Source organism: Mchenga conophoros, linkage group LG5 (genome assembly GCF_057382185.1).
Source record: "Mchenga conophoros isolate Kocher_MC1m ecotype Shallow Benthic linkage group LG5, M_conophoros_male_GT1.1, whole genome shotgun sequence".
NCBI classification, from domain to species: Eukaryota; Metazoa; Chordata; class Actinopteri; order Cichliformes; family Cichlidae; genus Mchenga; species Mchenga conophoros.
The window spans coordinates 23,780,770-23,796,143 of record NC_140530.1 but is presented as its reverse complement, the minus strand read 5'-3'; the positions used below and the strand labels follow the sequence as shown (position 1 = coordinate 23,796,143).

General features: G+C 42.9%; 1 protein-coding gene across 2 annotated transcripts; it reads right to left on the bottom strand.

Annotated features, from left to right (window-relative positions):
- Positions 1-1,614: 1,614 nt before the first annotated feature.
- On the bottom strand, positions 1,615-15,139 carry prdm2b (PR domain containing 2, with ZNF domain b). Of its 2 annotated transcripts, XM_085274374.1 has the most exons (8): positions 15,042-15,139; positions 13,254-13,371; positions 12,272-12,375; positions 11,838-11,990; positions 10,282-10,408; positions 8,075-8,179; positions 3,415-7,955; positions 1,615-3,280 (listed from the first exon to the last, which is right to left on the bottom strand). In XM_085274374.1, exons 2-8 carry the CDS (start codon positions 13,366-13,368, stop codon positions 3,263-3,265), a joined length of 5,163 nt encoding a protein of 1,720 aa, XP_085130500.1. In that variant the 5' UTR covers positions 13,369-13,371; positions 15,042-15,139; the 3' UTR covers positions 1,615-3,262. The 2 variants fall into 2 exon arrangements, with proteins under 2 accessions (XP_085130500.1, XP_085130501.1); XM_085274375.1 differs by lacking the exons at positions 10,282-10,408; positions 11,838-11,990; positions 12,272-12,375; positions 13,254-13,371; positions 15,042-15,139 and adding an exon at positions 9,779-10,115.
- Between the last annotated feature and the right edge of the window lie 235 nt (positions 15,140-15,374).

The following is a 15,374-nucleotide window of genomic DNA, read 5'->3' as shown; positions in this document are numbered from 1 at the left end:
TGGTCCACGCCACAGTGCTCTGGTGAAGATTTGGAGCGCACTCTCAGTTGGCCGGCATTGATAGTTCGTTAGGTTTTTAGGTACTGGGCTACATAAGTGAGACGGATGAGGTCTGTCAAAAACTGAGCTCATCAGATGCACACAAGCCAGATGAGACCTTGAAAGATATTCATAGCTACAGATCCATCCCGAGAGGTTCTGAGAAGCTTTGATTTCAGAGATGTTTTTCTGCATACATTGGCTGTAACAAGTGGTTTTGTGAGTTACCACTGTCATCTTCACAGCTTGAAGCAGTCTGGCCATTCTCCTTCAACCTTTGACATAAACAAGTAATTTTCACCCAAAAAACTGCAGCTCACTTGACATCTCCTCTTTGTTGGATCACTCTCTGTAAACCCCAGAGATGGTTGTGTGGGAAAAAATCCCAGCAGTTTCTGAAATACTCACACCAGCTCATCTGACACCAACAACCACAGCACACTCAAAGCCACTTAAATCAACTTCAGCTCCGTTCTCATGCTCAGTTTGAACTTCAGCAGGTCGTCTTGACCACGTCTGTGTGCCTAAATGCACTGAGTTGCTGCCCTGTGATTGGCTGATTAAATATTTGTGTTTACTTATTGCGATAATTATTGCCATGTAACAGACACTATTCTTAAATAAGAAGCAGCGGTGTGCGAGTGACAGAAATATCACAAATATGCACAACACTGAATTATTCATCATAGTTCGTGTGCACACTAGTTTTGTTTCACTGCCCGTGCATGAGCCCTGTAAGGATTTATGACTGTTACTTATCAGTGACTATTCAGAATATATTAATGCACACCTGGATGGAGGACAGTCAAAACTGACTTAAATTACACTACACTTTATATTTTATAGGATTAAGTTCTAAACTAATTATTTTCAAAGTCCATAAACAAAACAGCCATATCTGATGCGTACTGTGTCCAATGGGGCTTTGACTCATATATCTATTACACAATTTGCTTCCCATTTCTATTCTGACCCACAACACAGAGGCAAGAGTTTAAGGTAATGCACGACTCACATATCAGCCACCTGACTAGCAAACTGCTCCCAAAATAGATACAAATCTTGCAGGAACCAGCTGACGGGGTCCCCGGGTCCCCTGTCCCAGTCGTAGTCTGCCAACCCGTGAAGCAAAGGCGGCGACTTCACATGATTTATGCAAGATTTCTTACCTTCTATCAAAGTCAAATACAATGAAAACTAAAATTCATTTTTCATAATTGGGTGAAGTCCCTGCCAAACTCTAAGTGGAGAAGGTAATCAGTAAATGTAATGTGAAAGACTTTATTACAGCTCCAATGGCAGGGACATCTATTATGTTTGAAAAAAAAAGAAAGAAAAAGGTCTCAGTATATAAAAGGAGTCAGACCAGTTAATCAATCCTTTCTGTCTACATTCACCAATTGATTTTTTATATCAGTACGATACCATGATAATGCACAAGTACATATTTTAAATCAAGCCCAGTGCTGCCAATAACAACAACAAAAAATTCCCAGTCCTCTATGCCCAAATCTCAAAAATCTGCGTATAACTGAGAGTCCCACAAGCAAAAGAACAAATAAAGCTTTACACAAATTGAAAAACGTATTTTAATTATGTCAATTACAGCAACGTTTTACATGAGGTCATTTGGGATTTTTGTCTTTGTTCATCCTTAAATACATAATTCATGAGACTGAAAGGCAAAGCATGAAGATTTCTCATGGAAATATAAATTAGCTTTTAATCATATTGTTCAATTTATTTTCCCAGAACATGCTACGAGCGTTTAAGCACTGCCTGCGTGTTTGCCGTCGGATAACTGGATGCGAGTGGGAAAGGTGGGTCGAACACTGCAGAAACAAAAAGTTTTCACTTGCAGGGCCTGGATGAGGTTTTCATGAAGTACACATGAATTCACTGAAACAGAAATGGCACAGTCCTCAAAAAAAAAAAAAAAAACTTCGGCTGCACTTCTGTGGCTTTCGCGTGAGAAAGAACACATGAAGCGACTTTATATATGTTCGCTTACAAAAAAAGAAGTGTATCATGCATTTTGGCATTTAGGGAATTATCAAACTTCTTAAAGATAACAAATAGTTTGCAGATGTCTTTGCAAAAAGGCTTTAAAAAAATTAAAAAAAAGGTAAATATCTGAGATTGGAAGAATAATTTTCTGCCCGTTGGGGCAAATTATCAGCAGACCTGAATACATTCCATGACGCGCATGTTTCTTATAAATAGGCTTTCTGATCCAGCTTGAAATTTTGGCAGTTTGTTTTAAAGTGCTGTAAGAACACTGGGCTTAATGCGTGATATCAAAATTATTTTCATTATTTATTTATTTTTTAAAGAGGAGACATCAGTCCCATCACATTTTTACAACGGGAATCACCTGCTAACACCAGATGAACAAAAAAGAAAGCAAGTTAAAAAAACAAAACATGACACTTGGCATGAGATTTAAACCTAAGGAAGAGCTGTCATCCAACTGTAACCATATACATACTTACCACACGCATATACAGTGTTCCTGAGGACCAATTGTTGCAGTAAACTGTACTGCCCTCTTTCATTTTTGTTTCCCAAACAAATAAGATATATTCTACAATATAAAGACTACAAAAAAAGGAAATTCGAACGTACATACTTTGCAAATCATGTATAAACTGAAGTAGGTGCCCACAAGGAGAGGCACGGGTTTAATCTAGTTTTTAACTCTATACAGCTCATGCATTAAGAGACTCTGGAGACATCCAAATAAAACAAACAAACAAATAAAAATTTTTTTAAAAAAGACCTAAAAGGGGGGAAAAAATAATAATAATAAACAAGTTTCCCTAACACTAACTGATACATGATTGCCATTTGCAATATGTCAGCTTTCCAAAAATAACGGAGCCCTAATCTTACTGTTTTGGGTCAAGTAAGGACACACATTGAATATATTAATTCACTGTCATTTACAGTTTCCTTTTTTTGTGGTTTTTTTTTTTGTTGTTGTTGTTTTTGCAAGGCTGGCTAGAAATCGAGGCTCAGTTCAGTTCATAAGATGGATGGAAGATAAAGAGTTCCCTCCTTAAATCCAGCAAGGCAGTTGAGATAAGCAGACTTGACATGTTTCGAGTAGGAAAAAAACCAAAATCAACTGAGCAAAACGTCACAAAGGGCGTCCTTGGTTACAAGATGACTCCAGAGTGCTACCTGATAGGTGAACAGAGGGAGCTCAATAATGTCACATGGCTCACTTCGTCGCCACCTCCTTTAGGGGGGAGCAAACAAACAGAAGCAGCACAATGATTGGTCAGTTATTTGAATTGCTTCAAAAACTTGACAAATAAATATGACATCAGTATGATAATCAGTGTGACTGCAGTAAGCCAACAGATAACTCACCTGAGTGTCTTTTGGCTCTTGAATTGGTGGTTCATCGGTCTTCGGCTCAGCAGCAGGAGCTGTGCTGGCCATCTGTAAGCTCCTGGTGACGGGACCACCAACTCTCTCCCGTGTTCGAAGAGAGAACCGCTCCTCCTTCTTCACTTGTTGTTGCTGCTGCTGCTGCTGAGTTGTTGATGGCGGTGATGATGATGATGACTTGGCCTCCGTTAATCTCTTGGGTGCTGCCTCTTTGCCCATACGCTGCATTCTCATGGCTGGCCGTTGTGAAGCCTCGCTAGGAGTGTCCACGGCTGAAGGGGTGGGAGGTAAATACTGAACTTGGCCCTTTTTAGTTCTTTTGCTTGCAGGAACCAGAGCTGGGAAGGAGGCGGGCCTCTTTGGTCGGCCCACTGCGGCAGGGGTTTTCCCTTTTCTTGCCTGGAGACGTTCGGGGTCTGCACCACCGGAGCTACGAGCCCTGGTCTTTCCCAAAGGTTTAGATTCAGTGTCTGCGTGTGCTTCACCGTCAGATGCTTTTTTCCTCAGACTCGTGTTTTTATCTGCCACAGACCCTGGCTCTTTTTTCACCTCCGCGAGACCTCTTTTGCCCTTTTTAACAACGACAGGCTTCATGGGGCAGCTGACTGCCATGTGCTTAGTCAGACTCGCGGTATAAGTAAACACACGACTGCAGTGGGGGCAGACATTAGAGGTGTGCTCTTCTTCCACTTTGATGGCAGCCTTCTTTGCATTCGTGGCGGTTTTATTTTTCTGCGAAATTGCCTTCTGCACCAGCTCGTGTTTCTTCTTGCTCAGGGCACTCATTTTTGTTTTGCCAGTGTCTTGATTAAAGTTTAGTCTCTTTGGCTGACCCATTCTACGGAAAGCACTCTGGCCTGCAGCGGCTGCTGTGGGGGACGCCACTCCGTTTGGACTCTTCACTATTTGCTTGAGAGGGATGGGGTTTTTCTTGGGAGTGTAACGCTTTTTATCACTGGCGCTGGCACAGACCAGTATGTGTTGGTGCAGTTCGGGCATGTTGTCAAAGCTGTTGCCACACTTGGTGCAGCGAATGGCAGTGCTAAAAGTCTGTGGTATGTTGTGGGTGGTGAAGTTTGTAGCCGAGGCCACAGAGCCAGCATGGGAACGGCTATGATAAGGAAATGGGGGTGGTTTATAACTGGGGTAGTGCTGATTAATGCCAAGGCGGACATCAGGACCTTTAGGCTTCCCTCCTTCTGATGCCATGATCTTTATTGTAGTGTACAGCTCCTCATTGGGGTCCTCTGCCCCCTCCTCTGTATGATTTCCATTAACATCTGGCTCTTCTTTTAGTAAATGAGAGTCGCTGGGTGGCGCATTTTCATCAGCCATCTCAAGAGCTGGTGTTGAGGGACTGCTTTCCTCTTTGGCTCTGGAAGGATCGGTATAATTCTGTGGCCTAAGTTTCCCACTCTCTACAGTAGTATGTGAGCATGCTTCATTTGGATGCAGATCCTTCTGATGCTGCTGGAGGTTACAGAGAAAGGCAAACTCTTTGGAACAAATAGAGCACACAAAGATCTGGCCCACTCCATGTAGTGTCGTCCGATGAGCAAGCAGGGCTGGAGCGTCACCAAACAGCTGGACGCAAAACTCGCACTTGAACGGCCAGTCTGCGGCGTGCTCTACGATATGTCCGCTGAGCTCTTTGATGGAGCCAAACGGCTTTTCACACACATTACATACAAAAGTCTTGCAGTACGTCATGTCAATTTCCTCGGGCTCAGCAGTTTTATCAGTCGGTTCAGGGGCAGCAGGGAGAGCAGCAGCAGGCTGAGGAGAAGAGTCAAAGCCACACGGAGAGGCATGACTAGTACCCAATAACTCATCTATACAGTGCTCAGGTTCTTCTTTTATTGTAATCGGATGGGGAGACTGCGAAGCTTGTGATGAGGATGAATCATGTGAGTCAGAGGGAGCTTTTAAAGAGGATGAGGATTCTGGTTGGGACGAGATAGCAGCAAAGTCCGGTTTCTCAGTTTCAGAGACAGTGTCATGGTTCTGATTACCATTAGGCAGACTGTTGGAAGTTCCAGTCTGCGATACATCATCCTCTGTAGTGGGCATATCGACTGATTCTGCCTCTGGAGGGCTCGGTGTACTTGAGCCATTTGAGGGACCTTTAAGTGAAGTGTCTGGGGAATCCAGCAGCTCAGAGATGTGCTTCTCCTCCTCATCTTTGTTTTCCTCAGCTGAGAAGCTCTCCTCCTCCAAGTGGGATTTCTCTTCAATTGATCTCGGAGACATTTTTGGTGAGAGCACAGGCAGAGGCCTCAGCAAGGATGAGTCCGAAGGCTGAGAGAGAGGAGAACTAGGCATGGCTGGCGGAGAGGGTATGGTGGGTAGTACAGGCGGAGGTGGCGTCGGGGATGTGACACTAGAAGTCCCGGGTGAAGAGGGAGTCATGGTCATGGGGGTCAAAGATGGCGGAGAGGGGTTGGCTGAATCGGATCCAACATTAGGAGAGTGAGAAGGGAAAGAATTTATGTTTGCCAGAGTCGAGGGACCCTCATCTCCCGGCAAATTTAGACCAGCATACTCGTTCATTAGCACCTTTGCAAGCATGCTGGTGTTAGGCTTTCTCTTTTTGGTTAGTGGCTGTGGTGCTGCATTCCCCTTTGATTCGGGCTCACCTGTGGTCTTCCGATGGAAGCTTAAATCAAGAGCCGAATCCCCGAGCACTTTGTTCAAATTCTCACTCTTCTTGCTGACAGAGTTTGACAAATCCAAGGGCTGCTGATTACAGGAATTTCCTCCGCTACTAGAGGAAGGTTGGTTATGGGTGGCATTTCCAGAAGGGCTCAGAGTTTCCCTGTCATCTTTGTCCATCAGGCTCTCAGAAGGTGATGCGGTCTGGCTTTCCAGCTTCGGTACCTTAAGAGTGTATAAGCTTGCCACTTCAACTTTACCGCTCTCATTTTTACTTGCAGGGCTGAGCTGCGGAGACGACGACGGAGGAGAAGCCGTTCTTCTTTTAAACTTCCCTGAAGACCCTTGCAGCGGCATGACGGACAGCTGCGAGGCTAGCTTATGGCTGTCTGTTATCAGAGTTACGGTTGATTTCTGGATGTCTTGCGCCTGAAGAAGCTGTTTGAGTTTCGGCGAGAGGTAAACGTTTTTCTCTCGCTGAAAAGCCGATGAATCAGTGGCCTGTTGAAACAGACCTCCCACTAACAAGTTGGATGAGGAAGATGTGGAAGACGATGATGAAGATGATGCTGAAGTTTCCGTCTCCACTTTAAGGCTGGGAATAAGGGGGGGTGTAGATGTTCTCCTTTTAGCTGCTGGCTGTCCAGTGTTGGAGGTTTGCTTTGTGTTAGTTGTTCTAGTCTCCACCTTCAGCGCTTGACTGATCTGAGTTGGGTTGAGGATGACGGTGTCCAGACCAAACAGAGCTGCAGATCTCGAGTCCACTTCTATCACTTCACAAGTACTCACTGCGCTCGTGGACACGATCTTGCCATCAATGTAGAAGCTCAAATTCTCAGAGATGTTTTTGGATATGTCAACCGCGTAATCGTCCCTGTCTGCCTCGTCTTCCGTGTCTGCACTGGGAACGTAGACGGTAGGAGGGCTCATGCTGGGGGACCCGTCAGGCTGCCGCGCTGCCTCTTGCTGCAGCATAGCTTTCCTTCGAACTCCTTTTGGTAACAAGTGTCGTTCATGTATTCTGCGTTGGTGTCTGCGCATGTTAGTGTGTGTGCCAAAGGCTTTATTGCAGTACTTGCAGGGGTGGAGTTCTTTTGACTCCCCGTTTTCATCCAACATAAAGGGACGGTCAACTTGAGGCCCCAACTCCTTTCTCTGCATATCAGAGTTGTGCAGCTGTCCTCCTGTAAACTGGGATCCTGTGGCTATATAGTGAGTAGTTGGGCTGGTGCAGTCAGGACTTGAATCTGTCTGCACCACAGGACTGGCAGGTCCAGCCAGATAGCCGGGCCTTTTCTTAGAGCCGCTCTCATGCCGTCTCTCGTGCCGCCGCCGTCCCACCTGTGAGCCAAAGGATTTATTGCAGTAGCGGCACTTGAAAAGTTGTGCTTGCTGGTTGCTCATAGCGTGAATGTGTATGTGACGCTCCAGGCCCTGTCTGGTGGCAAAGTGGCGCTCACAGTGCTGACAGGGATAGGGCTCTCCTTGTGGATCACCCTCAAGGTCACCATCAGGGTCAAGATCGGGATCAACCTCTGGCTCTCGTCCAGCTAGGGAGGAAGACTCCGACTTTACCTGTGCATCCCCGTGGCTTTCTTCGGGGCATGCTAGTTTGTTTAACATGGAATCAGTGACAGTTAAATGCAGAGCAGCTTCTGAGTCTTCCACATCATCACCATCCTCCTCCTCTTCCTCCTCTCCTTCTTCTTCTACTTCATCCTCCTCTTCATCCTCCTCCAAGTCTCCTCTGTCTGTTAATGCTGTTGACATGTCCTGTACATCTTTATGGTCAGTGCTTCCCAGTGAATGCGCCGTCTTGATTTCCTGCACGGATAACGGCGTCCCATCCTTCTCCGTCCCCTTCACTCCTGCAAAACATATCAAAATTAATCAAATGTTTTAAGTAGTTGCAACACACAGGTAGCAGTTAATAAAATAAATAAAATAAAATTGTTTAAATCAACTACTTCACAATAAGGAAACTTACCTCCTTCCCCATCCCACATCTCCTTGACAGTAGGTTTGGTTCCACTCGTTTTCTTGAATCCACCCAAACCAGCCTGTCTGGCTTTCTCCAGCAGCTTTCTTCTGGCTGCAAGTACAAACACACACACATCACTTTGTATAAAGCTCAATCACTGATCACACACTTTAGTCAAGAAAAGTTATCTTAGTATCTTGTAATATCCTTTCCTCTTGATATTTTTTATTGCTGCCAGATTACTTTAACTGACTTTAAGTTCTACACCAAAGTCAGCTCAAATATTTCCTCAGCGATTGCTCAGTTCTGTACAGCAAATCTTTCAGTTTGTACACACTATAATTTACAGGCATGATAAGCATGCAGATTACACTTAAATTGTATTCCAATTATGAGCTCATATGCATCAGTCATTTAAATGTGACAATTACCTAATGATTGAGGCTCACACTAAGCCCAATAGGACATATTTTGAATGCCGATGTCTAGTTTGACTCAGGAGTCTCCCCTGCACCTCCTTGTCACTGAAATGAGTCAAAAGGCCATCTGACCTGGCCTTCAAAGCCCAGTTCATAGCAGAGAAACACATGCTGCAGGTCAGGCATCTGACCAGCAGGGCCAGAGCCATTCTGCCAAATCCACAGCAGCTGCACCACTGCCCACTTTTGTACAATTTATCTTTGTGTACATTTGTGTAAACCATTTTTTTTAATCCAGCAGTCACTCTACAAGTACACCACACGCAGGTTAGGGAATATGGATCATTGCTAATCCAAAGGCAGGATAGTTAATTTACTGAGGTTCACTTCACAGTACACTGGCATTAGGGGTCACAGCATACTGCCTGTAGAGTTGTATAGCTCCCAATCCTCAGATTTAATTTTTTCTGATGTTATAATGAAGGATTTGTGTTTCTGTCTGCTGAATGTAGCTATTAATTGCATGTTAATAGCAAGTCAAGTCATTTATAAGACTATATATCAAATGTGGGCAGATGTACTCCATTATACTGCACTGTACTCTTGTAATATTATACATTTACAGCAGAATATAAAGCAAAACAGTGCGCACTGACCAATTTTTGACATTGCACACAGCATATTTTTAATCATTTTGCATTCTTTTTTGTAGTCATGTATTGATGACATCTCATGACAAGGTGAGAGCTTGCTGTCTTTTATGGAAATAACATGTTCAAAGTTCATGCTGGTAAATGGAAATGTGGCACACAACACAACAGCCAAGGTTACCGTTTCTTGGAATTTATCAGCTGCGCTGATGGTACTAGTGCTTACTTTCACGTTTTTATACGTTATTTATTTCAAAGTAAGTGAGGAGAGAAGGGGGAGAAGGCACAGAAGCAGTTTTGTGTGCTGCTACTCTTTGGTTTTGTTTTGATGTTGTGTCACGGAAAGTTTCTGTTTGCCAACCCGGAATATAACACTGCCTCGACCTTTTACATAGTGGATGCCTGTGTATTCACCGCCAGCGATGAGTTTTTAATAATAAAATTACCCTACACACACAGTTTCCCTTCTTTTCCTGCACACCGAGATGTCCGTGCGATCACACCTAGCCCTTTAGCTTACTGCTAGCACAGAACACCAAGTATGACAACTCGATGAACTGGTTATTCTGGACCCCAGCGATGTATCGCCCGATTTCAAACACTACATGCAAAAATACAACCGCGATATTTCAGCTTCTTACCCTTTCCTTAGATGGGCCCCTCGATCAGCCTCTGCTTGGATAAGGAAGCTGGCTAGTTAGCTAACCTGCTATAGGCCATCATCAAGACGAGAGGCTCGCCGATGGATGGCTTTCACGCTTTAGGAACTCAAGGAAGGTCACATCCTCGACAACGTCAGGACCCAGATGAGGAAAAGCTGCTAAAAAAAGTTGCTCGGAGTCTCGCTTGAAAGCTAAACAAGTCATCTCACGGACCGTGTATAGCCACTTGGTCGGCGTTTAGAGCCAAATCAGCCGCTATGGGCGAACGTAAAGTCTGATACGAAAGTAAAGAAAAGCCCCGCACATCGCGACCGTTAACGTTAGCTTCCACTAGCCTTCCTTCATTTGTAGCTCGCTAGCTCGCCACTTACAACTTCGGCTGGGCTCCACAGCAAAACAATCCCCGGCTAATTTGCGTATCTGCCACAAGGGAGAAACAAAGCTCTTAAATGTCATCATGGTTATGAAGTAAAAGGCCTCACCTCGCCTCGCTCTGGCTGAATTTTTCCTGCTCAGACTGCTGGCCCTTTCTTCCTCTAGTGCAGCTGTTATCTCAGGGTTGTCTTCCACAGTGTACCACACCAGCAGCTCCTCTCCCGGCCCGATAGGCTGCAACAATGAGAGATGAGGTCGCCTACCAATCACAGACCGGCTTGCTGAGAGGCAACGGGGATATTTGGGCTACTGTGCATCTAATCTGTCTAAAGGCTTAGGGTATTTCACAGTGTTTTAAGAATAATCTCAATAGGAACAAGCATGCAACATATAACCTTTGTCATTTCAAAATTAACGCAGTTAATTACCACTTTATGAGGTTTATAAAGGCTTTATAAATCACACTACATCTAAACTTTCAAATTCAGTTTTTTGTAATAGTTCGAAGGGGTACCTTAGAGGATAATTACAGGTGTTACCGTCATTTGAGCCCTTTGTTTGGTAACCAATATAATGCTTTTGCTTTGAATGGTAAATGTACACCTGTACAATCCAATACTACTCACTGAGGTAGTACTTTTTAATAAAGCCCATTAGACATATAGACATTATTCATATCGAATATAAGAATGGGAAAGAAATGTGATCCAAGGTGGCATGGTTGCTGGTGGTTGATCCCCTTATTACAAAGCTCATATCATCTCAGACTGTTTTTGTTTTTTTTAAACATTACATTGAGTTCACTGTACTTAAATAGCCTCCACAGTCACCAGATCTCAATCCAGTAAAGCACCTGGGCAATGAATGTGTTGATATGGGAGATTCACATCATGGATGTGCAGCTAATGAGGTGTACCTACTGAACTGTCCAGTGAGTGCGTGCTACATTAGACTGTCATTACTTATTCATCAGTAATAATAAAATACACATACACACATACATATATATATATACATACATATACATATATACATACACATATATATACACATACACATATACATACACATATATATACATACATATATATATATACACATATACATATACATATATACATACACATATACATACATACATATATACATACATACATACATACATATATATACATACATACATACATACATATACACACACACATACATACATATACACACACACATACATACATATACACACACACATACATACATATACACACACACATACATATATATATTCATGTTGCTGTAACAAATAAATACACTGAGTTTAAGTTTAGGGTTTGGGGGGGGAGGGTTTACTGTTAATTCTAATCCTCCAGAGAAACATCCAGACGGCTCGAGAGACACCATAGTGAGCCGCTACACTCCAGCAGAAAGTCATTAATCAAAGAGAGGCAAATCAATTACACCTTTGCTTATATTTGTGGTTGATGATTAACAACAGCTGTTAAGTGACAGGTTACATCAACTCTGCAGAGAGCAAGAGGGCCAAAAACAATGTTCCCGGGTGTCTCAAGATCATCTAAGAAAAACCATCCAACCCTGAGGATCTTAATCAGCAGTACATTCATAGTCACACATGCAACGTGCTGACACGGGAATGTGTTTGACCTACCCTTAATACTTTGTAGTGAATGGCTCTGTTGATTTCCAGTGGGAAAAGATTCTGCTCTTCACTGGAGCGGGCCCAGTTAACGTATCGCAGCCAGTTCCCCTTCATGGGGTCTGTGGCATCGATACACATCCAGCCCCGTGTTGGGAAATAAACCTACAGAACACAAGCGGGAAGGTGACGTTTTAAAAAGCAAATAAATAAATAAATCTAAATCAGAAACAGAGATGCAGTGAAGAGTTTTTTAATTCTGTGCCTTGGAAAACTCCAAATGTTTATGTTAACTTGCTCACGGCACACAGAGGACTTCCTAAACTCTTTTGAACTACTGCTGCTTGATAAAGAATGCAGCTGGGCTCGTTATTAGCAAGTATCACAGAAAAAGGTGGCTATGCGCATTTTTAGGGAAAAGGAGCGAGGGGAGGGCTGCAACATACCTCCCACATGTAAACATTGCTGGTCACCTGGGACCTTTTCTTCTTCTCTCCAACAAACGGACCAAGCTTCTTGCCTTTAGGGATGACTCGTGTCGCCCAAACACCTGAAAATAATAAAAATAAAGAAATAAAAAGCAAAGACACCTTACTCATGCCACATCTGAGAGTTATATATTAATGCATTTATTAATAATGCATGGAAATATGTGAGCACACTTATAAAATAGAGCCACAACTGATATATTTTGGTAAACCTTAACAGTCTGTGTTGATAATCGTAAGGATAGGCATGATACGCCATGTAATAAACCTCAGTGAAGTCATTTTGTTTTGGGGGTGGGGGGGGGGGGTCATTTTAGGACTGATTTAGATGTTTAAATTCTAACTTTGTGCACAGAATAAATCAGTTAGCAGAAGCAGGAGATCCAATAATTATGCAACTATATTTCAACCCGGTGGATTTTGTGTCAGATAGGAGATCAAGGTGAGCAGTATCATATCCTGGTTTGTCCTTGCTTTGATTTTTCCCCACTCTTTGATCAGTTTCTTCATTATTATTTCATTGCATTTGCTCACTTTGATTTCAAATACAGATCAATACAACCCACGCTTCTTGATTTAATGCATGTTTGCATGTCCATATAATGTATCTGTCTAGCTGTAAAGCACGGGTGTTTAGCACCACGAGATGTTTATGCATCTAACAGACTCTTTGAAGGAGTAAGCATGCACGAGGCATGTTAGAATAAAACACTCAAAGCCTTCGACTCAGATGACTCGCTTCATGTTTGTTTAAGTTCTGATTCAGTTATCATTTTCAAGTTTCACTTTCTGGCCCAGCCTGGTCTTGCTTTGCTTCCACAATCATTGGTTGCTGGAAGTCTGTTTCAAGGTTATATAGCCGTGAGATTCAAATGAAACTCAACATGTTGCCAGTCCTAAAAGAAGTTGTTACAGTTATGAAATGAGACCGGCTACTCACCAATGCGGCTCTGATTTACAGCAGAAGGCCCCAGATTCAGATAGTCAGGCAAATCTTTCCACACATGAGCTGGAATTTCATTCAAAGACTCCACTGTACCTCCAGTAATAGCCATGGCCTGCAATAAGTGACATGAAGCAGCACTCGTTGATTGTCAAAAGCACCTGGCTCATTAAAACATCTGCAGTTATATTCTGCTGCGTTTTTACTTGTCTGTGCATAAAACTGAGATCCAATAGCAAATGAAAGCAAAACTTATGTCTAATTATCTATAGTGATCCATTTCCTGTTCTTAAAAAGAAACGGCTGTTATTTTTTCTGAAATGGAAGTTGCAGCATGTAAATCTGACCACAGGTAGACAGCATTTTGGAGATATTTCCTTGTCAGCTTCTGTTACAGAAGCCTCTTGTGGCTCTGAATAATTATGCAGCCATTTATATTCCCCAGATGCATAAGCAGCTAAAAGGTTTATGCTTCAGATTCAGTAAGGCTGATTTACAGGAATTTTAAAGAATAATTCTCAGTGGTATCACAATACAGCAGTATATTATGCATATGAAACAACCATTTTCTACAGACCTCAGTCAGTGTGCAACTGAGGCAAAAAAAGAAAGAAAAAACACCCATGAAGAGGCAAAAATCAGAGATTGTTTACTTGTATGTGTGTAATATTATTCCTTTTCAGTTTAATAATGTAGCTCTCAGGTTTAATCATCAGTGCCATTTGTTATTTCCACCCCTCCAAGTTTCTTCTTCAGCACAATCTGGTGCACTTCCGTTCATTTAGTAAGCATCATCTTAGTTCACTTAGAGCCTTGCAGGCAGCAGCTCTTTAACGCCTTTAGTATCAGTGGGCAGAAACTGTCACAATCATGCATACGCTGTGCAAGTTAACAGAAACTTTTCAAATTACACTCATAAAAAGTAAAAGATATTGAGGGAAAAAAGCCAAAATAATCTTTTGCTTGTTGGCTTTAGAGGTGTTTTTTTCCTGTCTATTAACTAATCGCGGAATTAACTTTCAGCTTAGCAAATTAATCCTGCAACTATTTCCATAACAGGCACATACTGAGCTTTAAGTCTCTCGCTTTGTATCCCAACTGGCAGAAAAGCCATTTGTTAGGGACAGCAATAAGCAGCTGACCCATGTGTGGCTCTGTGGACCAGGCATACGCATTATTACACTCAATGCAATAAAGAGATATAAAACCCGAGCGGTTCACTAGCAGATATTTTGACCTTAACGACTGTAACGTGACAAAATGATGAGGCAGTGGCAGATAAATGGCATATCTGAGACAATAAACCTCACTGTCTCCACTTGAGGCACTCGAGCTTGAGCTATTGATGCCCCTTTAAAATAAAGGCTAAAATGCTTAACTTTTTATTGGCCAGTCGGTGTAGATTGATTATATATTTTTTCTTTTACTACCACCGGCGTTCCTGGAGTTGTGATCAGACATGTTTAAATCCCCCCTAGCTGAAGTTCAAGCTACAAACAGCAAGAGATTTTAAATTGGGGTGTGTGCGTAGAGCGCATTTTAAAGCGTTTTCTCTCAGATCGTCAAAGAAAAGAAAAGTTGATCCAAGCAAACAAAACTGACTGGAAGCCTTACACTAAAGTGCCTGAAAGATGCAGTTTATTGTTACCCTTGTAGGCAAACCGTCCGCTCTCCTTATTCTTCCCGATGCTGGCCGGGAGTAAGGTGGTTGGAGCGGTTTTTCTCCCTCAATATTTCCTGTCGTAAGGTGTTTGTTGGGTTTAGGATACTCATACGCGCACTTACCTGCTTTATTTCACCGGGAACTTGTGATTTTTGTGCTCTACCTGCTGTCAATCTGTTGAAAATGGTGGATGGAGGGCTTGCGTCGAAAGCCTTTTCAGTGACTCGAATCGCGGTGTAGTGGAGTTGGGAGAGGCAGCCTCTCAGACCCGTGCACACACACACAGCGATGGGGCAAATATAATTCTCAAGTCAGCCTGCGAGGAAGGAGGGGGGTGTTTTGGTTTTCTTTCTTTCTTTTTCTTTTTTTTGTGGACGACCAGAGCAAGGCTCCCTTGCTCGCCTCTCTTGCGAGCAGTGGTCCAAGTCCTGTCCACACTGCAGCCTAACATGAAA

What these genes read in the sequence shown, in the direction of transcription:
- prdm2b (XM_085274374.1), bottom strand. Translation starts at nt 13,368, where the DNA reads ATGGCTATTACTGGAGGTACAGTGGAGTCTTTGAATGAAATTCCAGCT. An exon ending in TGTAAATCAGAGCCGCATTG is followed by an intron (nt 12,376 to 13,253) that starts GTGAGTAGCCGG and finishes TATTATTTTCAG; the next exon opens with GTGTTTGGGCGACACGAGTC. An exon ending in TTCACTACAAAGTATTAAGG is followed by an intron (nt 10,409 to 11,837) that starts GTAGGTCAAACA and finishes TCATTGTTGCAG; the next exon opens with CCTATCGGGCCGGGAGAGGA.